The 22,457-nt window shown below is 63.1% G+C and overlaps 2 protein-coding genes across 4 annotated transcripts in view; both read left to right on the forward strand.

Annotated features, from left to right (window-relative positions):
• The first annotated feature begins 901 nt into the window (after positions 1-901).
• TMEM250 (transmembrane protein 250) lies at positions 902-4,885 on the forward strand. Of its 3 annotated transcripts, none has more exons than XM_081236502.1 (2): positions 902-1,269; positions 2,618-4,885. In XM_081236502.1, the coding sequence occupies exon 2, from the start codon at positions 2,699-2,701 to the stop codon at positions 3,116-3,118; it is 420 nt and encodes a 139-aa protein (XP_081092628.1). In that variant the 5' UTR covers positions 902-1,269; positions 2,618-2,698; the 3' UTR covers positions 3,119-4,885. The 3 variants fall into 3 exon arrangements, 2 of the variants coding, with proteins under 2 accessions (XP_081092628.1, XP_081092627.1); XM_081236501.1 differs by lacking the exon at positions 902-1,269 and adding an exon at positions 1,279-2,293; XR_014016024.1 differs by lacking the exon at positions 902-1,269 and having other exon boundaries at positions 2,623-3,198; positions 4,527-4,885.
• Positions 4,886-21,201: 16,316 nt separating this feature from the next.
• The window catches only part of NACC2 (NACC family member 2), a 71,906-nt gene continuing 70,650 nt past the window's right edge, over positions 21,202-22,457 (forward strand). The window contains exon 1 of the mRNA XM_081238193.1: positions 21,202-21,366. The gene's annotated coding sequence lies outside the window, so the exon portion shown is untranslated. The remainder of the gene's footprint in view (positions 21,367-22,457) is intronic.

Consider the following 22,457-nt stretch of genomic DNA (forward strand, 5'->3'; position numbering starts at 1 on the left):
CCTCCCCTCTCCAGCATGACCCTGCCAGTTTTTCTCCTCACCAGCAAAGCTGAAACTGAAGGGATAGGACCACACGTGCCGGCAGGCATCGGACCCCTTCGCACACGACAGGGAGGGGGCGTGGGCGGGTCGGGGTCAGGACTTGCAAAGCGAGGTGATGTACTTGCAGGTAGGGGCTCCTGCAGGTGGAGGCTCTCCACCCTGGAGGGTCAGCCGTCTTCTGTAAAGGATGCCCCAGGAGCTGGCCTCTATCAGAACGTCCAGCATCCAAAACAGCGACCAAGACCAGGACCCGCAGGCACTGGGGAACAGAACCAGCTGTTCCCACGTGTGTGCCACTAGCAGCTTCTCCACAATTGATAGAATTCAGGCAAATGGAACTTGCCGACTAAATCCAAGGAGCGTGAAGTTTCGCCCACCCTAACCTCGATCGGATTAAAATGTTTAAACACGTCTACACCGAAATCCTCATTCTCCTGGCAAAGGGCAACCCCAGGGCTCCGTGGGTGTCAGCCAGCCCGCCCTGACTCCCTACATTTGGGGACCTTGGTGTCCGTGGGTGGTCAGCCGGCCAGTCTTCCCTACATTTGGGGACGTGCGTCCATGGGTGGTGTCACGCAGTCCGCTTCAGACTCGCCGGGCGGCAGACACGCAGGACCGCGGCCGAGCTCGGGACCATTGGCAATCGCTCTCCCGGGGCCGGAAGAACAGCTGCGCCCTTAGGGCCCGCGCCTGCGCACTGCCAACCGCCTCCGGCGCAGCGGCGCTTGAGCAGAGGAGCTGCCCGGGGACTCCGCGGCGCAGGTCCGCTATCTGCGCCTGCGCAGGACGGGCCGAGGCGCCGGCGGCGTAGGCTGGGTGGTATAGTCGGCTGGCAAAGTCAGGGGCCGCGCGCCGCGCCGCGCCGCGCGCGCACGCCACGCACGCACGCACGCACGCACGCACGCACGCCCAGGGGAAGCGCCAAGTTCCGGGCGCTCGGGGTTGGCACGGAGCTGGGGGAAGGGAGGCGCTCTCCGTGTCGGCTCGGGCGGAGGGGCGTGAGGGAAGTCCTACGGTGGCCGCAGAGGGACGGCGCTACGGCTCCCACGCTAGGCCAAACGCCGCCGGCCACCGGGCGCGGGAGCCCCTGGCCCTTCGGGGCGGCCCCGGGCGGGGACGCATGAGGGTCCGGGCCGCGCCGTCGGCACCATGCGGCCTCCCTGCTCCCGGAGCCCCGAGGGACAGGGGGCCGCGCGGCTCGGGACGCCGGCGCTGAGAGGGCACCCGGTGAGCGGGCGGGGGTGCCCGGACGGGGCGGGGGCGGCTCCCGGGGGCGCCACGGGTCGGCCCTGCCTCCGAGATCTGGGGCCCGGCACCCCCCAGAAGCGAGCGCCTGGGTGCCGCGCGGACGCCCCGGCCCCGACCTGGAAGCCCGTGGCGCAGATGCGTTGCCCGCGGCCAGGTGGCGATGGGAGGATGGCTAGCGGCCCGCCCGGGGTCGCGACTCCGCCGCGTGAAGGGAGCACCGACGTCTGAGTGCCATTAGCTGCTGTCAGACCGTGTTCTGGCCGAAGCCTGCGGGAAGGCCTGGGCCTGTGGGCAGGGGAGGGTGGACGCCTCCGGCCAGAGCACCACGTGGGCGGCCGGAGAGGGAGCTAGCAGAATTCCCCCTGCAGGCCCTCAGGCTACAAGCCGTGCGATGGGACGCAGATGCCCTCGGCAGTGCCTCCCCAGAGCCTGTAACCAACTTTGCTGCTCCGATTTTACACGTCCTGAAATTCCAGTTCTGTGTTTCCAGCCACGATTCAGGCAAGCTATTAATGGCAATTACCAGGCAAAACTAGAGAGCCACTTGCTGTTTCTCCTCTCTTGTGGTGGCCCAAGCCACAGGGCCCGCGCCCTGCCATAGCACCACTGGCCCTGGGCCGTCCTCCTCTGCCAGGCACGGGCAGCACTTGCGCGGTACCGTTCCATTTGCCTAACCACAGCACCCCTGCGAGCCCAGCGCTCGACATCCCCGTTGTGCAGAGCAGGGACGGTCTCGGGGTGAGGCGACCTGGCCAAGGTCCCTCCTGGTGAACGACAGCACGAGGGTTCAGGCCCCGCAGGGGAGCCCAGAGCCCGGTGCCGGCTGCCTGGTCCCCAGCACTTGGCCTGTCAAGTTGCTGAAGAGAACGGCCCCCGTCTGCCCTGCGGACACCCTCTCCCTCCTCCTGTCCTGTTGTGGTTGTCACTCGGGGACTTATTCGCCCTGGATAAAGCAGCCACAGAAGCACAGGCAGGCATGGGCATCCCAGATAAAAGCCGGACGGTGAGTCCAGTGAAGGGGACTCGCCGAGCCTGGGTTGGGGGGGGGGGTTCACCAGGGTTTCTGTCGGCCCTTCCTCGTGGGTTTTGGCATTGACTGCCGGGGGGCCTGCGGCCACTGTCTTGACCCTTCTTCCTGGTGTCGCTGGTGGAATTTTGGTTCCCACGTGATTGGGGCTCCCTTTGGAGTGTCCTCGGTAGCATCTATGAAAAGAGTAACCCCGGGGGATGTGAGCGGATCCCAAGTCCCAGACTCGGTCTCCCTGCGGCCCCGGGCTGGCTGATGTCCCGGCTGACCTGGCTGCTCTCCGTGTCGCTCTCCCTGCAGGCCCACGCCTCCCCCGGGACTCAGCCTCGGCCTCCCAGGCCCAGGCACCCGCGACACCTATGCTGACTGCCGCCCGGCCCGATGCCGGTCATGCCCATCCCCCGGCGGGTGCGCTCCTTCCAGGGCCCGCACACCACCTGCCTGCACGCCGCCTGCGGCCCGGCGCGCGCCTCCCGCCCGGCCCGCACCAAGTACAACAACTTCGACGTGTACGTCCGGGCACGCTGGCTCTACGGCTTCATCCGCTTCCTGCTCTACTTCAGCTGCAGCCTCTTCACGGCCGCGCTGTGGGGCGCGCTGGCCGCCCTCTTCTGCCTGCAGTACGTGGGCGTGCGCGTCCTGCTGCGCTTCCAGCTCAAGCTGTCGGCGCTGCTGCTGCTGCTGGGCCGTCGGCGCGTGGACTTCCGCCTCCTCAACGAGCTGCTGGTCTACGGCATCCACGTGACCATGCTGCTGGTCGGGGGCCTGGGCTGGTGCTTCATGGTCTTCGTGGACATGTGAGGGCGCCGCGGGCTCTTCCGGGGACGCTTTCTGGTGACCCGGCCGTAGGCGCACCTACAGCGGGCGCTTTTCTCCACGCGGTAGGTCAGGGCCCTTTCTGCCCCGTGTCAGAGGCATAATCCACCCCCGGCGCCTGCATCTCTGGCTCTGGAAAGGGCTGAGACTTCTGTGAAGGGGACACTGGCGCCCTCCCTCCTGCTGGCCTTTGCTCGGACCCTTTCTGTGTGTGGTTTCGGTGCCTTGTCCCCTGCGCCACCTGCTTGTGGTTCCAGCCTGCATTTTCCAAGCTATTCCCGGGGCGGGGGGTGGGGTATGGGTCCAGTCTGTACTTGGAGAGTCTGTGTCCCTGTCCCTTCTCCAGGGCAGTGGTGTCACCGGCGGTGTGGGAGGTTCCCGGGAGGGGTGTACTACCCAGGTGCAGATCTGGAGGGGAGATCCTCCTGGCCGCACAGCCCCCTCTTGCGCACGGCCGGCCCCTGCCCCGGCCTTGGGAAAGCGTCAGGCTCCACCAGCTGGTGCACCACACTGCCACTAAGCTCTTCACTCTGCCCCAGGCCGTCGAGTCCTCGCTCAGCCCGCGGACTCTCCTCCATTTGTTACCCTGCGAGGCGTGGGGGTCCTGAGTCCCAGGCCGGGCTTCAGTGGCACCTTGGTTTGCTTGGCAGCTCCTAGATGAGGGGCCAGCCCAGGGGAGTGCCGGGTCCAGGGCACGGCCCCCTTCCTCCCGGGCAGCTCTGTTGAGAATGTCAGCCAGATGTTGTCATATCTTCCAAGTGTGGATTTCTGGGGAGGCAGCTCAGTTTCTTTCTGGCCTTGGGGGGCTTTCAGTCTCTTCCCCTCAGGGAACATCCAGGTTCGAGACGTGTCTGTAGGAAGAAAGACCTCTTGGAATCTGGGTTGCACCAGGGCTGGACCTCCAAGTGAGGGGCTCGGCGGCCCGTTTGTCCCTGTCTCGGCGGTTGTTAGAGCAGCTGGGAGTACAAAGCAAAAATGAATGTGGGCCAGGAAAGAACCAGTGGTCCAGGGGGGGCTTTCGGTTGCAGAGAGAACATACCAGAGGGCCAGCATTTTGCCCAGACCCCTCACCCTGGCCTCCATCAGATGGGGACAGGGTAGCCGCAGGCCTTGTGGGCAGGCGAGGGACACTCTGAATAATTCAGCTGGGACAACAGCCAGAGGCGGGACATAGGGCCCCATATTGAGGGTGACAGGGAGGCCGATGCTGCTTCACCCCAAATTGTCCCCACACCCGCAGGCACGGGCGGTAGCCCCTTCAACCCTACCTGGCCGGGTCCCCCAGTGGCCAGGGGGAGCTGTCGGGGCAGTTGAGTGCCACTGGAAAAAAAAGCCAAATCAGGTAAAGAAGGCAAAAAACACTTGGCTGTAAACTGTGCTCTTTAATTTGTAGCCAGCTTCTGTCAGACGATTGTCCACTCGAGGTCAGTGGACGGCTCCTCCGAGGGAATTGGGAGTCAGTCTGTCCCAGTTATACCCGGACGGCAGGCAAGGAGCCGACCCACACGGACCCCACTTCTCGGCGCTGCAGAGGACGTTTCGCACCAAATCATGCTGTTTCCTAAAAGCTTTGTTTTGTGTTAGTTGACTCACGTTACTCGGAGGCCCCCTCTGAGGTGGGCACGTGTCCACGGGGCGGGGGCAGCAGGGGGGTCACGGTGGTGCGGACACAAAGCTGCTTGATGTCTTGAGTGCCTGTGAAGTTCTTTATGAAATGAGCCACCTGCATTAAACTTATTTTTTTAACACGTTGATAGCGTGACTGTTTAAAGCTCGAAAACTTTATACCTTGTTTAAAGGATATAACCAGCCCCAAATGCCACAGATGCCGTTTTTCACGAGTCAAATCCAAACCTTGAAAAGCAGCCATCTGCCATGCTGGAGAAGGAGTGTGACGGGCTGTGGGGCCACCCTGCCATGAGTCCAGGGGCCCCACCGCTGGAGCCTGTCCTGGGGACCTGGCTGGGGTTGCAGCGAGAATTTGTTGGCGCCGGCCAAGCGGGGCACCTGGTGAGGTCCAGGAGGGCTGAGTTCAACCAACAGGCGAGTGTGTATCGTCCTTATAAGACAGATGATGCCCTCAAATGCCAGAATGGCAGTAGGATGGGAAGACACACACCCACAGGAGAAAAACTGGAAGGAAACCAAAGTTAGGAATTCTTGTTTAACCAAAAAGCAATTGGAAAAACGAGTGACAGGTTATTAGTTAGTATCTCTATTGTGTAAAGGCTTCCCTGGCTTCTGTGCAGGGGACGCTCACATTTCTCCCTTGCAAAGACTTCTTCCCACGTGGTGATGAGGGTGATGCCCTTCCACGCAGCCAGTGTGGCCAGAAAATGTGGCCCCGGAAGAGGAGCTGGGGGTCCGTGACAGAGCGGCCTAGCCGCCATCTCTGGAATCCTGTGGAACTTGACGTTTCAGAAGAAAACAATCCGAGTCCTTTTGGGGTTTAGCCTGTGGTGGCAGAGTTGGTAAAATCCTCACAAAAGCCTTGGTCCCCGGAGCAGTAGCAGAGGACCCTTGGGAGGTGCAGTTTGCTGCACAAAGCCTGGCCGAGGATCGGGTGAGGATGCTGCTTCCCGGCCGGGAGACCACTCTCGGGCGTGCTGGCTTCACTGGGAGCAGGTGGCAGTGGGCAGCACTGTCCCAGATTGGTCCTCTCACCACGCTGGAGTCTCAGGTTTGCCCACCTTCGGCGGCGTCCACAGGCCTCCTGGCCTGGCCTCCCCTTGTGTTGCACAAGGTTGGAGGGTTTTCTTCAGCGGGTCTCTAGACCAGCGCTGTCCAGCAGGACTTGTGTGTGGTGGGGATGCTGTCTGCACTGTCTGGTGCGGGGGCCACCAGCCCGTCCTCTGGGCTGAACAAACCCGATGTCCCCCTGGGGGGACAGCCACCATTTTCAAAGAGCACACTCTGAGCCGGCCGCCGCAGGAAGGCAGGGGCCTTGTGGGGTTTGCCGGCCAAGCCTCATTCCGCCCCGACTGTGCCCTAGTTACCAGTTTGGGCACCATCCAGAGAGAGGTCTCCTGGGCCCTCGGGGCACCGCAGCCCAAGGACCCTGGCAGCAGCGCCGCTGCTGGAGGGGAGTCGTCACCTGGATGGTGGTGGTGACACCGGGCCTTGAGTTTGGGAGTCGGGGAGGGTGGGGGAGGGCGGGCAGGCAGTGTGACCACAGAGAAGGGAGCTGGCCAGGGGAGGGGAGGAGCAGTGCCCCAGAGAGAGCTGGGGGTGGGGGTGGGGGCGGCGCTGGGAGCCTGGCGGCCTGGGGAAAGGATGGTCAGATCTGGGGGTGGCCATCCCAGGCAGGAGAGCCTCTGAAGAGCAGCAGGTGTTCAAGACAGGAGGTCAAGGCTGGGGCAGAAGCCGGCAGCGGTGGGGTGGGGGCGGGGAGGAGGGGAGAGGGGCTTCCCTTGGACAAAGAACAGGGCCGCGTGGTGGCCTCCTTCGCACCGGGTGTTGGGGGCCTCGTGGTGGCCCGCCCCTGGGGCTGGCCCGGAGGGTGGGAGGGGCTGCCGGTGGGAGGTGAGCCAACAGTGGGAGGGAGCCAGTGGCAGGAAGGGGAATTTCTAGAAGCCACGTGGTTATCTGAGAAAGTCCAGGTGCTGTCCAGGCCCCAGGCGGGGTGGACGAGGTACCCTCGAAGACGCCCTCTTCGTCCCTGCAGCTGCTGCTGGCAGCCCCGGGAGGGGATGGTAGTCGGACCCCCGGGTGGTCCCACCTCCCCGACTGCCTGGGAGGACGACCCAGCAGGAGGGGCGCAGCGCCCTGGACCGAGGGTGGCCAGGGCGGGCACAGCCCACCTCTGGACCAGAGCTTGACCCCCAGGGCCGCTGCGGAGGAAGGACCATCCACCGGGACTCGCCTGCGGATATTGATGTTCCCTGACCTTGAGAGGTCCCTGTCCGCTCTAGTGCCTGATTGGATGAGGGAGGATGGCAGGGCTTGGTGCTGACTCAGCGCTTCCTTCCCTCGGCACAGGCCGGTCCTCTCCCTTCTCCCTTTTTGGTGTTGTTTGGAAAAGGCCCTCTTCCGGGAAGGTCCTTCCTCTCATCCCCCAGGAGGCCTGGCTCCTGCAGGGGCTGCTTTCCAGAAAATCCCCGGCAGCCTGACAGCTCCCCAAAGATGGAGGGCCCACCCCCCCGACCCCCACCCCCCGCCTCACCAGCATCCTCGCCCTGGAGGGGACGGGGCCACGCGGGAGCAGCTGATTCAGTGCTCGTGGGCCCGCCCCTCCCCCAGCCGCCGCCGGGCAACGTGCCCAGGCAGGCTGGCAGCTGTGTCACACGGGGCCTCAGGCAGGGTTGCTGTGGCTCTCGCTGTGTGGCCCGCACAGCGCCCGGGGTGGGGGGTAGCAGACTGATGCTGGGAGGGCCTGCGTGGGCGGATGGGCGGTGTGCCAGGCGCCCCCGTATAGGCACATCCACGGTCCAATGCAGAAGAGGCCCACGGGAGGGTGCTCGGGCACGGCCACCACAGCCAGGAAGTCAGCTCGTCCTCCTAAGAGACGGCAAGTACACCAGCCTGGCCGTGTGCAGGCTCCCAGGAGCCCAGGTCGGGCAGAATTCCCCCACCTCTGGCTGGTCCAACAGTGGTCACCTGCCACCCTGACCCAGATGACCCGGAGATGGGGAGGCGGACAGTCTGGCCCAGGGCCGGGCACAGCCAGGTGTGCAGGGAGTTCCCACATACAACCTGGGCCCTGCTGGTAGGAATGTTGCTGCCCACTCTGACCACCGGCTGCTCTTGTGAAGGGATTCACCCGACCAGAGAACGGGTTTCCAGGTCCTTCCAGTGTGTGCCAGCGCCCTCTCCCCGCCCCCCACCGTGCCGCCAGCTTGGCTGGTGGCGCTGGGCCTCGCTCTGGTCCGGAGCACCCCTGTCCCTTCTGTCCCATGAGCCCAGGGGCCCTCTGGCCCCACCGCTCAGCTCTGACTCCTCCAGGCCTGGGCTGCTGCCCGGATGCCCGCCTGTGGAGTTTGCTTTGCAGAACCAAGAAGGCCTCTGCCGCCTGTGGGTGTGGGCAGCCCTTCGATGATAGAAATCTGGCTTTTAGGTGGGAATTCGTCATTTACCACGGCACGGTGACATAATGGTAACACGAATTATTTGTACGTTTTTCAAACTGTACTGCCATGACCCTGTTTCCCCAGCTCCCTCAGTGCATAAAAGTGCCCCATGAACACGACTGTCCTCCTAATCCACACCCTGGGCTGACTCAGCCCGCGCTCGATACCCACCCGTGTCCCGAGCAGACAGGTCATCGAGGTGCACTTCGGAGCGGCTGCAGCCCTTTTTGACCCACCACCCTCCTCTTGCCATGCAGCTGGCCGGTGCGTGCCTGTGTGTGCATATGTACACGTGTACATGCCTGTGTGTGTCCTCAGTTTCAAGTCCTACCCTGTTCACCCAGGCTCTGAGCAGGGCAGGTGGACGGGTCCCGGCCCTGCCACCCTCTGCGCCCAGGGCTCCCTCTAGGTGCTGTTGGACAGCGCTGGGGGGCTCGGGCCGCTGGAAATGGGAGGCCCCTGATGGCCATTATCCACGTGCTCCTGCCCAGAAGACAGTGGGCTGTACTCAGCTGGGAGGCTAGTGTCCTGGCTCCGTTTGCCTTTCCTGCTTGGGGTCAGCTGGTCACTGTCGTCGGAGCCCATTCACGTGGGGAGGGGCCTTGTGCCCTGCCCCTGGGGAGGGAGGGGTTGCTTCTCTCCACCACCAGCTCCTCCTGTGAGATAAGGGAGTCTGGACTCACAGCCCGGAGTGGACGGAGCTGCTGAACACGGCTCTTCCCAGAGGGGCGGGGAGAGGGCTCTGGGGAGTACAGCCCAAGGCCAGCATTTCCTCCCGGGGCGGGGGCTGCAGAAGAGGGCGCAGCGGGCTCTGATGTCCCCTGCGGCCCAGACCGGCCTGTGGCCGAGGTCTCCTGGCTCCTTTCTCCAGGAAGGTGCCGGAAGCCAGGGGTGGGGACTGCAGGCCCTGCTGGGGGGTGCAGATTGGATGGCCCTGGTCTTGACCTCAGAGACACGTCCCGAGGGGACAGCCTGTAGAAGGACCTTCTCAAGGAGACCTGGCACTCTGCACACAGTGGTCGAACGAATGAGCGAGTGAGTGAATGGCGTTGTCCCGTCTCGGCCCTTTCGGGACAGAATATTGCAGACCTGGGGGCTCGTAGACAGCAAACATCTGTTCTCACACTTGTGGGGCTGGAAGTCCAAGGTCCTGGGTGGGCAGCGTCGATGTCTGATGAGGGCAGCTTCCCAGATCACAGACACCGTCCTCCCTGAGCCCTCACGTGGTGGAAGGGGCGACAGTCTCTGAGGCCTCTTTTGTAAGGTCACTACACTAACCCCGTTCTTGAGGGTGGGACCCTCATGACCTAGTCACCTCCCCAAGGGCTCACCTCCTAATACCGTCACCTGGGGGCTAGAATTTAACATATGAACCTGGGGGACACACACACACTCAGACCATAGGTGCCCCCGCATCCCCAGGGATCGCATTCAGTAGGCCCTCTACTTTCTCAACGACAGTGTCCAGGGTCACTCAAGGCCTCTGTAAGCTGGGTCTCAGGGGCGGGATGTCTCCCTCCAGAAATGCCCACGGGCATGGGTGCTTGCATTTTGCTGAGTTATTCCTGGAAAGGTGGCCCCACTGTTTAGGACCTGGCCCCCGGAAGTCCTTCTGCTTGTCTCACCTGGGTGTCTCTAGCTGCAGCGGCTGAAGCCTTTCCCAAGTCCTGTCTGTATCCTGTCCTCCTCCCCGGGGAGCGTGTGCCCAGCTCTCACCTGCATCCTGTGGAGGCACTGACTGCCCCCCAAGCTGCCGTGCCCACCCTGGCATGACTCCGCGCCAGACCCTGCTGTCCCTCCTGGGAGGGGGTGAGTCACCGCAGCCGCCTGGCCCTCAGCCTTCTCGGGAGCAGGCAGCAGCAGCTGCTTAACAGCTGCACTAAATGTTAGAGGGAAATTTAGGACAAAAGAGGAAGAAGATTGGAGCGTCCAATTTAAACCGCGGGGAGGCATCCAGAAACCAAAATGGTGCTGCTCTAATTCACGTGCGGAGAGAGCCACGGGTTTGCAGCCTCCAACAAGAAACCAAAATACTCACCCAGTTTCCTTCTGTGCAAGGGATCCAAACTCGCCTGCCAAGGAGCCTCAGCTGGCCCGGGGCACCGCAGGCCCCTCACTCTGGCAGGTGCACCTGCTGTGCAGGCCAGGTTGAGGCCTGGAGGGGATGGGGAAGGGGCCAGAGGCCCTTGCGCAGACAGGTGGCCCACCCCCAGCTGCAGCTCCAGCCCAAGGCCACACGGGGTCTGGGAGGCGGTGCCTCACCCTAGCAGTCCCGGACTCCTGCACCCCAGCTATGGGTGCGCTCTTGGACGAGGCTCCCAGCTGGAGAAGACGGTCCAGTGGAAGCAGAGGCTGACCCCAGAGAAGGGCTTTCAGGGAGGAGTCTGGGCCCAGGTGAGCAAGCCTTAATCTCCAGAGTAGCAAGCCTTAATCTCCAGAGTAGCCTTCGGCAACTTCCTGCCCCTGAATGAGGACCCCACCCTCAGTGGAACTGCTAGGCCCGGCTGCTGGGGGTTGATCTGTAAGAGAGGAAGAGGGCAGGAGGTGGGCCTCTGGATCGCCCTCCCCAACAGGGACCCAGTCCTGAGCTGCAGGCTTGACTTCACACCTGCTGGCTTTGTCCCACCCCCCCCACCCCCCACCACTGTGCCCTGACTTAGCCACCAGGCTGGAGTGGGGTCTGTGTGCTGACACCGAGTCACTGCCAGGAAAACCCAGCATACCGGGTCCCTGCCAGGGGTGTTTACGAATCCCCGGTTCTCCGAAGCCAATCTGTGTCTCCATCACAGACCCATGCTGGAGCCACAAGTAGGACCTGAAAGGGGTGGGCATTCCTTCCTGGTCCGTAAAGGGAATTAACAGAAGGAAATGAACGCGCTCTGCCTGGGGTTTGGAAGGGCAGTGGATTATGTGATAAACGGTACTCAACCCAGTCAGTGCCTGCTCAGTCCTTCAGCTGTGAGTAGAATGCCCGGGGCAGGCGTCCCTCCCACTGTAGAGACTAAAGAGGAGGGAGCTTGGTAGGCTGTCAAGGAGAGAGGCACCATCTCCAGGTGTCGGCACCCCTGCAGCCTGCCTGGGGCCAGGCGACTCCCGCCCCAGGAGAAGCCAGTGGCTTGCTCAGGCAGGGGTAGGGGCGAGAGGAGCAGGGCAGGTCCCCACGGACACAGGGCGAGGTGGCCACGCCCTGCACCCTCAGCCTCCTCGCTCTTTGTGGCCGATACTCAGCCCGGCTCCTCCCTCCTGGCCCTTCCTGTGTTTTTAAAATAAATTTATTTACTTATTTTTGGCTGCGTTGGGTCTTCATTGCCGCAAGCAGGCTTTCTCTAGGGCTCTAGGCGCGCGGGCTCAGTAGTTGTAAGGCACAGGCTTAGTTGCTCCACGGCATGTGGGATCTTCCTGCACCAGGGCTCAAACCCATGTCCCTGGCATTGGCAGGCAGATGCTTAACCACTGCGCCACCAGAGAAGCCTCCCCTTCCTGTGGTTCTGTAGGCACCTAGTTCCCTGGATCGGCTTTTCCTGCACAGAAGTGCCTATAGGGCTTCGTTCCCTGGACCCTGGCAGATCCACGGCCATGAGGCGGGAGCTCCCTGGTGAGGCTCGGGCTCCAGCGGCGATGGGACCAGGGACAGATGGGGACTTGGCTGTTAGCACAAAGCGCAGGCCTGAGCTAAGGCTGTATCTGGTGACCAAAAGACCTACCCGCCCCTCCCCCAGGCTGGACACCCCGCTCTGGCAGCCTGGATCTGAGCTACCAGGTCCTTGCCCGGAACTTCCCAGGGCAAAAGAAAGATGACACGGTGATGTCAATGGCCAGCAGGGACTGGGACCGTGAAACTGAAGGGCAGGGCTGGATTCGGTCATCCCTGCCATCCCAAGCCCCCCGGGTACGGATAGTCAGTGCCTTAAAGTGCAGGGACCTCACCTCCATCCATCCTCCTGCCTGCTCAGGGCCACGCTTGTTGGTGACCTGCTGTGGGCCTTGGACCATGGCTCCCCTCTCTGCCCTGATTCCCTGAGGGTCTGCGTGGGAGGGTCTCACTTGGGTCGGGCTCGGAGAGCAGAGGCCCCTGTGCATCCCTTCTCTGTGCCTACCCCTGAGCAGAGAGTGGGTCCCGGCCCCTCCGTGGGACCTGGGAAACAGGCGGGAGGCCTCAGCTCGTCCCTGAGCCAGACGGCAGGCGCGGCAGGCGGGGCGGAGCCACGCTGGGGTGTCTCTCGGGCTCCCCACTGCCCACCGGGCCTTGGCCAGGCCCCACACCATCCCCAGAGGCCCAGAGCCAGCTTGGGCAGCACCGCCCCTCCACGCCCCTCTCCCAGGGTCAGGCCATGCCTGTGGTGGGCCCAGGAGCAGACAGAGCTGGAGGGGGCTCAGAGGGTGACTCGGCCATCATGGGGGCACTGCTGCTGGGCACTCGATTCCCAGAAGTGCAGGGCTCCGTGGGGAACCCCCCAGCCCAGGGCGAGGGATCAGCCCAGCCCACGGTGAGGTGTTAGGAGTTCAGTGAAGCCGCCACTTTGGGGGAAGATTCCCAGGGCCAGGGGATGGCCACGTGGACTTTATTTGTTACCCAAACCTCACGACCCGCTACCCAGCAGGTGAGGCTGCCCTTGGAGAGGCCCAGGAGGTGCCAGGCCCACTTGTAGCCAGGGGCACGGGAATGATGGTCCAGCGGGGTCAGAGGCCAATGGGGTCAACTGGACATGTCACCTCCTCCCCCCGCGGAGGCCCCGATTCACAGGGCCTGGGGCAGCATTCAGCCCCTTGAGTACCACCCTGGGGAGCGGGCCGGGTGAGAGCTGACCCCTGGGCACCCGGGGGTGAGTCCAGCCCCTGCCCTTCGGGGAAGGCTCTGCTCATGGCCGCGCCCTGTGGGCCTCCCCTCAGTTCCCTGTGCGGACCCCACCACCCTGGAGAAGGAATGATTTTTAGCCGCATGTGCCTCAGACCCCAAGCACTTGGTTTTCCTCACAGGACCAGACCGGGTTCCAGACCCTGGGCCAGCGCTCTGGGCCGGCCTCACGTAGAAGCCCCGGGGCTGTCTCAAGTGCAGACCCCAGACTCTGTGTCTCTGCCTGGGGTCTGAGCTGCCAGAGCATCTCCCCGGCCCAGCCTCCCATCCATCCCCCGCGTACCCTGGGCGCACAGCTGGCAGGGCCCGTGAGTCCCAGGCAAGGGCTCGGGTCCTGCAGCAGGGAGGGCAGGCCAGGCCAGCCCCAGGACACTCCCCACAGACCCCGGCGTGGACAAGCGCACCTCAGACCCTAACACGCACACCTGTCACCTGGGGCCCTGCACGCTGTGATTCGTGTATCGGGGCCTGGGGCGGAGGGCAGAGGGGAAGCACAGCGAGTAGGGGACCCAGGACAGCAGCGTGGCTCCGGAAGCCACTAGAAGGTGTTTGGAGGAGGAGGGAGGGTCGGCCCTGTGGCCAGATGCCGAGAGGTCAGGGTAGACCATGTGACCACCGGTGACAGCGGGGCCTCCGTCCCCGAGCCTTTGACCCCCAGCTGAGCCTGGTCTGACTCCCCAGGGCCTCGACACAGGAGCAACAACTGCCACTTGTCATTTCCACGGGGGGCTTGAACCCCCAAACTGTTCTCCCACCTCCTCATCTGAGGAAATGGCCATCACGGGCCACCTTCCCAGCAACAGTCTGAGCGCTGCACCCCCGATCCCTCGGTCCTTCTGGCTCCCCCTCCAGATCCAGTCCATGCCCCTCAGCCCTCCCTGGACCCCAGGAGAGGCCCCAGCGGGTCTAGCAGAACATTCTCCTTTGCCCAGCAGCCAGGAGACCTCTTCATCTGCAGGCGGGTCAGAACAAGGCAGAGTCCTGGCCCGCCCCTCGCCACCTGGCCCCGCCCCCTCAGAGCCTGTTCCTGGTGATACCTGGATCCCTGCTCCCTCGGCCCTGCCCACCTGCCCCCCACCCCAGCACCCCCCTGCATCTACTTTCTGTCTCTGTGGATGTGACTCCTCTAGGGCTTCCTCTGAGTGGATCCTACAGGATCTGGCCTGCTGTGTTGGGCTCATTTCCCTCAGCACCATGCCCTCAAGGTTCATCCATGCTGCAGCCTGTATCAGAATTTCCTCCCCTTTTTAAGGCTGAACAATATTCCATCAAAAGTATCATATACACTACATTTTGTTCATCCCTTTGTGGACACCCAGGCTGTTTTCACATTTTGGCTGTTGTGAACAGGTGCACACATCTCTCGTAGACCCTGCTTTCAATGCTTCGGGGTGCACACCCAGGAGGGGGAATTGCCAGATCATACGGTAGCTCCATGTTTAATGTTTTGAAGAATGGCCCACGGTTCTCCACGGCAGCGGCACCGCTTAAATTTCCACCAGCGTTGCACCCTCGTCTCCCGACATATCCTCCCCAGCACTGGTTATCTTCTGGGTTTTTTGTTTTTTGTTTTTTTTCCTAGCCATCCTAATGGATGAAGTAGTATCTCACTGTGTGCACAGCACTTTTCAGTCCGTGATATTTTGGGGTTTTTTAGCTGTCTGTCTCCCTGACTAGGACAGCAGCCCCAGGGGAGCAGCCCTGGCCCATCACGTTCTCCAGGGTCCCAGGGCTGACACAGAGCAGGACTTCCAGGAGGACCTGATGTCTGGAGACAGGTGTGCTCCCTGCAGCCTCAGGGAGAGCCTCGCCTGCAGCCCACCCAGGCTGCCGGAGCCTCCCTCTGAGCAAGTCCTGTCTCTTCTTCCTGACTAAACCATCTGCTCACAAGCGTAGCGGTTCAGCCATATGTAGGGCCGCAAGGAGAGGGCCCAGAACTGTGAGAGCCAGCTGGGGGGTCGGGATGACTTCCCCGAGGGCCCAGGTGAATTACCCGGGCCTGAAGGATGAACCAGCCGGAGTTCACTTGCCAACGTCAGAGCGGAGATGTCCCAGGCAGGGGAATTGCAGGTGCAAAGGCCCTGCGGCCACAGGCACGGGGGAGCAGCCAGTACAGTCAGGCAGCCTGGGTCCCGCGAAGACAGTGTGCGTGGGTGGGGGGGGACCAAGGCTGCGGAGTGGCCAGGTGACACGTCACTGAGCACAGAAGAGACACAAAGTGGGGTCCCGCCAGCCCTTCTCTCCCCCCCGCACTCTGTCCTTGGGCATCACCCTGGTCCCCAGCTCCCATGTCTGCAGTACAACCGGACTTTTCCATCGGGTGCACAGAAGTTTAAGAACCACCCCCCCATGGGGTCCAGTTGCCACCCACAGGGGAACATGGGCTGGCTGGGGGCCTGGAGCCCTGGGAGTCTGTTCCCAGATTCACTGCAGGACAAGCTCGGTCCCAGTTCTGATGTAGGCGGATGCCCCCCAATGTAGGCTTTTCAGGGGATGACGGGCACCTGGCAGGCAGAGCCAGGTGCCGCTGGGCACTGCAGGCCACACCAGGCTTCAGAGTAAGCTCAGCAATGACACTGAAAAGTGCCAACAGTGCCCACGGGTGCCCACAGGTGCCCGTGGCCCAGCACGACCCCAGAGGGGAGTGGAGGGACACCTGGGGGGTGGAGGGGTGGCCCTTCCCCGGGGGTCTCACTGGTTCTCCAGAATAACTGCCAGAAAAATAGCAGTGGCAGTGGAGGTGGTGGCCAAGGAACCAGGGGGGTCTCTGGGCAGCCAGGGGTGCTTATCTCCAGGAGGCCAGGCTGCCAGCCGCTTTGTCGGAGGATCTGCGGGGAGGGGGGGGCCCTTCAGACTCACAAGTCCCAGCCAACACCTCCCCAACGTCCTGTCCCTTGTGCTGGAATCTGCACACAACGTGCCCCTGCGGGCAAATGGGATCTCCAGGCTCCGCCAGGAACAAAAGCAGAGACAGTTTCCTCGGGAGGGCAGCTGGGGCCTTCCTCGGAGAGGTGCCCAGCCTGACCGGCCTGTGCTGGGCTTTGGCTGGTGGGTAGACTGGGCCCTGGGTGGCCGGGGAGGTCCGTGCCCGCTGTCCCGGCTTGTCATCGCCCTGAGAGGCTGTGATGGCGAGCAGCCCCATGCTCCCCTCCAAGCCTGGGTGGTCGGCACCTTGGGGTCCTGGCAGACTTCCTGGGGGGCTCCTCAGGTCAGCCGAAGGGTTGGTATTAAAAGAGGGGGTGGCCTCGATGAACCCCGAGCCAGGGACGGGGTGGGCAGAAACCCAGCTAAACTGGAGGGCCTGACTTCTGTGGGTCTAGGGGAGGGAGGGGGCCCTGCTCAAAGCCCAACCGCGAGTGGATGGCCTGGTTGGCACGGAGCAGTGTCCTAACAAAGAGGTGCTTTGTGGGCTGCTGGCGTGCGGCCACTAATGGGGTGGCCAGGGCCCCTCTCGGAGCCGGAAAGGGAGCCTCACCGCTTTCCTGACAGTCGCCTGGTCTGGGGTGGGGGTCTTCGCTGACTGTGCCTCAGCTGGGAACACAGATGCTCTGATGCTTGCAGGAAAACCCTCCACGAGCCCCTCCCGACCAAGGCCCAGGAAGCCCCCACCTGGGGGCAGCTTCCAAGGAGGGACTGGACCTGAAGTCAGGTATACCCTCTGCCCCAGAACCAGAGGCTTCCCCTGAGAATGTAAACACTGGCCATGCCACCCCAGGCTTTTCCGTGTCCTACTGGCAAAGGTCAAGCCAGAAGGCAGACAAGCCTCCCTTTGCTCTCTGGGCTGCCTGGGCCGAGGGGCTGTCTCGGCTGCTGGCTCTCACGCAGGGCAGCCGACAGGACCCTCGTGGGGAAGCGCTGCTTTCTTGCTCTGCCGGTTTTGATGCTGGAGTCTGTTCTCAGCCCCGCAGTCCTGGCCGAGGGTCTGACCCTGGGGTTCCCCGCCTGCTCCTTCCCCTCCTGCTGACCGGGCACCGTGGACACTCTGAGGAAGGGAAAGTGGCACCAAGAACTCAGGCAGGTGGGTGGGTGGTCCCGGCCCCTCGTCAGTGAACACACAGCACCCCTCAGGCTCTCACACTCTGCAGATGTCCGTGGGCCTCTTGTCTGTGCGTGGTACCCCCCAAGACCAGGGCAGTGGACGAGACGGGGAGCCTGTGCCCAAAGGGGAGACGGGGGCTGTGAACGTCAGAGTGGATTAGTACCAGGGTTGGGTCAGGGAGAGCCGACTGGCAATGGCCCAACTGGCTCTTTCATATGGGAGGGTCAGGAAGGCCCACGGTCCAGGGACATCTGGGCAGAGACCCAAAAGAAGTGATAGGGTAAGCCTCAAAGACATTGGAGAAGAAGGTATAGGCAGTGGGAACAGCAGGTGCAAAGGCCCTGGGGCAGCAGGATGCCAGCACGTGGAGGACCCATGCAGAAGCCAGTGAGGCTAGAGCTGGAGAGCGACCAAGCGGGGGTGAGTGTAGGATGAGGAGCCAGGTCCCGGCCACTGTAAGGACTCGGGCTTGCGTTCTGAGTGAGAAGTGAGCTGGGGGCCACCGAGGGACCTGAGCGGGGGAAGGTCGTGATCTGACATGTTTAGAAGCATCTCTGTGCTGCCATGTGGTGACAGACCCAGGCAGGGGCAAGAGAGGGCAGACGGGGAGGCCAGTTATGGGGCTGTTGCAGTGACCTGAGAACGGGGGGGGGGCGGAGCAGGAAGGTAGCAGCGGGGGTGGTAAGAAGGGGTAGGATTCCTGACACAGCCTTGCGGCAGAGCTGTCAGGACTGGGGTGTGAGAAGAGTGGGAAGGAGAATCCAAGGTTGGCTTGAGCTGCTGAAGGATGGAGCTCCCAGAAGGAAGAGCCGTCATTTGCTGAGGCGGAGGTTGTGTGTGGGGGGAGCAGTTTTGGGGCACAGTCAGGGTCTGTTCAGCCATGTCACACTGAGACATCTATCAGCCACCCAAGTGGACAGGTCGGGGAAGCGCCTGGCTAAGTGAGACTTGGGCTTGGTGTGTTTGATGGGTCTTAATGCGTCTTCGAGATGAGCCTTGGGTGGAGGAAGCAAGCCTCTTCCCAGAACTGGTGAGGCCAACTGGGGCAGACCCGCCTGTCTGCATTCGATTTCAGGGATCCCTGCATCCCTGAAGACCACAGCCCCCAGGGTGGGAGCCCCGTGCTACATGGAGCCCAGGACAAGAGTAGAGTGAGCAGAGTCTGGGTGCATGGCGCAGTGGTCTCAGCTGACTGGTGTGGACACGGGGAGCCCGGAGGAGGAAGGCGTCCCTTCAGGTCCCTCCCTCCACAGGAGCCCGGCTCCATCCAGCCGCTGCTCCAACAGGCCTCCGCTGAGCACTCAGCCACCTGCAGGACTGCCGAAGCAGCACCTGGCCGGCTACCAAACACTTCCACTGTCCAGGGAAGGACAGACAGGTGACCAGGCTTTGCTCCCAAGTGCACCCAGAGCCCCCGCCCCTGAGACCCTGCTCATCAGTTTGTTTGCAGATTTACCTCTTGTGACTACCCTCTTTCCCCAGCCTGATGCTCTCTGGATAAAAGGGGGAAAATCAAGCTACAGGCCATGAAAGCCCAGGACCAGAGGCCAGGCCAGGCCTCCCTGAGCTGAGAAAACCCTCGCTGGCATCTCAGGGGGGTTGCGGTGCTGATCAGATCCCTCAAGAGGGGACTGGGGCCGCTGCCAGGCCTGTATATCAGCCAGCCCAGGCTAATCGTTTGTAGCGTCTAAGAGTCCTAACGACCAACAGATGGAGGCATGGGGCTTCGCAGGACCACGCCCCACCCTGCCGGCTGGGGGCCCGGAGTGAGGGACCCCCAACCCAGCTGCATTTTCTTCCTAAGCTGCATTTTTCTCATAAGTAAGATAGGAATAGAGAACCAACTTTATAGAACTGTTGCGAAGGGGCTTCCCTGGTGGTGCAGTGGTTGAGTGGCCTGCTAATGCAGGGGACACGGGTTCGAGCCCTGGTCTGGGAAGATCCCACATGCCACGGAGCAACTGGGCCCGTGAGCCACAACTACTGAGCCTGCGCATCTGGAGCCTGTGCTCTGCAACAAGAGAGGCCGCGATGGTGAGAGGCCCGCGCACCGCGATGAAGAGTGGCCCCCACTTGCCACAACTGGAGAAAGCCCTTGCACAGAGGCAAAGACCCAATACAGCAAAAATAAATAAATAAATTAATAAACTCCTACCCCCAACATCTAAAAAAAAAAGAACTGTTGTGTTAGATAACACGCAGAACATGTAGCCCAGGCCTGGATTTTAGTAGGTATTCAGCGGTAGCGTTGAAAATGTGCAAGTGTGGTTTACACGCACACACACGCACAGTGAAACTGCACTGAAGCCCCTTATTCTTGGGACTGGTTTCTGGTTATCTGTTGTCTTCTAAAAACTTATCAACACTTTCCAAATGTCCCTCATTAAAGAAGAAAGAATCTCTTTAATAGTTAGAAAATACAAGTGAGGAAAACAACTGGAATGTGCAAATTTGTGAGCAGCTCACCGGGCGAGTGTGTGTTCCCACCGGGAGCGTGTACAACAGCCAGCACCCCTGCCCATCTTCACCTCTAGACCCCATCCACACGGTAACCCCAGCCCTGGGCAGGGGAGGACCTTGGTGCCTAGTGGAGGGCTTCTTGAGTCCTGACCCCTTGCCTGGAAGCAGCTAGACGTTCTGCTCACAGGTGTTGTTTGCAGAAGCCCCGGTTTCCCAGGGCCCCGAGATCCTAAATAACACTCAGTAGCTAGCTGCAATCCTGGGGCTGCTGAGCTGCCCTAGGCCAAGGCATGGCCTCCCTCCTGGCCCAGGGCCTCAGCTGGTCCCTAAGCTGAGCGGGTGGCAGTTACCTATCACTCTCTCCGTGCACCTCTTGGGCTGGGACCACACGCCAACCCACGTGACTGTGCCGGCAACCGGTAGAGGCCCCTCAGGACGGTCAGACTGCCCTGCAGGCTGGGGCATACGCTGGGCTGGTGGGGGGGGTGGGACCTGGGACAAGCTTAGATCTAAGTGGGGTTCTGGGGGTGTGCTCAGAGAGTCTTCGAGGGTTCATACCCATCGCCCAGAGGGCAAGGCAGGAGTGAGCTGGTGGGGGGAAGCTTTCTGTGCAGACCCTCAAGTTGGGGGTCAGGGGTCAGTCCACGACCAAGGTCAAGGACCTACCATGAGACTGGGGACAGAAGTACTTAGACCGGGCTTCTGACCACTGTCCTAGGAGTGACCTTCGTCAACTGTCCTGCAGGGCTTTAGCCCCAGCCTCTGACCCCCAAGGGGCCCAGAATATGCTCAGCGGGGGTGGAAGTGGGGGTGGGCATCTTGCTCTTCACATCAACCCCGTCCTCCTGGTGACGCTACGCTCAGGACCGCTGTCCTGGTGCCACCCCCATTTTCCTGCCCGGACCCTGTAGGGGTGAGGGAGCCAGGAGGTCTCTAGTCTTGGAGGACCACTGCAGCCTGTCCTGACTCCAGGCCTCAGGTTAGGGTGGGGCGACTGAGGGGGACTTCTGTGGGTCCTTTCCGGTTTGTGGCTGATTTTATTTCTGCGCACTTGTTTTGAAACCTCACCTCTGTCCACAGGAGGGTGACCTCGAGTAAACCGGGAGCCACGGGCGGCGGGGGGTGGCAGTCACTAACGGCCAATGAGCCCAGATCACGCCGGGCCTGAAAGCAGACCCCCGCCGCGTCTACGCAGCTCGCAGTTACCGGGATCCGCGCAGGAGGCGCCGGCGACGCGCGGTTCGCCCAAGGGCGCTCCCACGTCCCCGCTTTCCGGCCTCCGGAGCGTCGGTGCAGCCGAGGCCGCGCACCCGCTCCTGCCGGCGGCCCCACTTGGCCCAGCATCCCGGAGGCTGTCCCGTGCAAGCGAGGCCGCCGCTGGGAGGGGGCGCCCCAGGACCGGGGGCTCCACGCCTCGAGAGGGTGTGGGTCGGCGCCCCTGCCCTTCCCGCGTCCGGCCCCGGCTCAGTGCCCGGCGCAGAGTCGCACGCCAGGAGTTTGCGGAGGGGGCGCACGGAGGGGTCGCGGAGCGGCCGCCCCCTACCCGCCCCGGACCCCCAGAGCCGGGGATCCCCCCGCCCCTGCCCCTCCCAGGGCGCCCACCTGGCGGGGGGGCGGCGCGCCCCAGGGCGGCGAGTGCGCGCGCGCGGCCGGCGCGCTGTCCCTTTAAACGGCCCGCGGCGCCTCCCCCGCGCGCCCCGCCCGCCGCGGTGCGGCCCGGTGCTGGGCGCGGCCGGAGAAAGTCCATGTGAGCCGGAGCGCCGGGCCGCCGGAGCACTTCCTGCTGCAGGCCGGACCGGGCCGGCGCCCGCAGGTACCCCAACTTCGCGCCGCCCGCGGGTCCCACCGCCGCACTTCCCGCGAACTCCGCGGCGCGCCCGCCCTCGCCTGCCGCAGTGCCCAAGTTCGCGCCGCGCGCCGCCCGCGGAGCTGGCCGGCGGCGTCCGGGCCTGGGGAGGCGCTCGCCCGGGCCGGGCCGCGCCCCGCCCCGCCGAGCGGGCACCCGGGCTCCGAGCGTCTCCTCTCCTGCCGGGTTTCTCGGGGCGCTCGGGACACTCGGTCTTCCCCGACCGGACGGACGGAGCCCAGCCCTCTGGGGTGGGGAACCCGCGCGGGCTCGGCCTGGGGACACGGCCCCGGGGACACGCCCCTCCCTCCCGGGCCGTCCGAGGGAGGGACCTGTTGGGCACCCAGCCATGTGTCCCCTGGCTGTGTGTTCTAGCTGAGCCTGTCCTGTGTAGTGGGGGGCTGGGCGGGGGGAGAGCCCCCTGCGTGGGCTGGCCATCTGGTAGAGCTGGTCTTCTGAGCACCCTGCACGCACACCCCTGTACCCGTCTGGTCTGGTCCGGTCCGGGTCTCTCTCCGGGTCTCCCCTTCCCATCCCCCCACCTTCCCCTCCGCTTCCCTCTTGAGCTCTAGACCCCTCTCCCCTCGCTCCCCCCCAGTTTGCCCTGATGACAAAGGATGCGGTTCTCCTGGTCTCAGCACAGGTGCTTCTCAGCACTCCGTGCGGGGTGTCGTCTAAACCCCCCACAGACCCCAGGAGAGGTATCTTCAAGTGTTGGCTCCATTTTAGAGATGAGGAAACAAGGAGTTAGGTGAAGGATCAAAGCAGCGGGCACTGCCATCCCCCTTCCAACAAACCCCCTTCCCCTTCTCCCTGTGGCCCTCTGTGGTGTCCACCCCTCCCAGAAGGCCGTTGGCATTCTCCCGTGGGACAAGCCACCGTTTGTTGGTACCTTGGCTGGAGCCTGAGTGAAGGAGATGGGAGGGGCGAGACCCAGGGCGGTTGGCCCCCTGCTGTTTCGGTGAGCTGGCTGGAAGGGGCACAGCCGTAGAACAGGATATCCCTCGTGCCCTCTCGGTGGCAGAGATCGGTTCTCGGTGGTCACACCCAGGCGGGGT

Source organism: Mesoplodon bidens, assembly GCF_964165515.1.
Source record: "Mesoplodon bidens genome assembly, chromosome: 6".
NCBI classification, from domain to species: domain Eukaryota; kingdom Metazoa; phylum Chordata; class Mammalia; order Artiodactyla; family Ziphiidae; genus Mesoplodon; species Mesoplodon bidens.

Coding starts and splice junctions, on each gene's coding strand:
- TMEM250 (XM_081236502.1), top strand. CDS start 2,699: ATGCCGGTCATGCCCATCCCCCGGCGGGTGCGCTCCTTCCAGGGCCCG.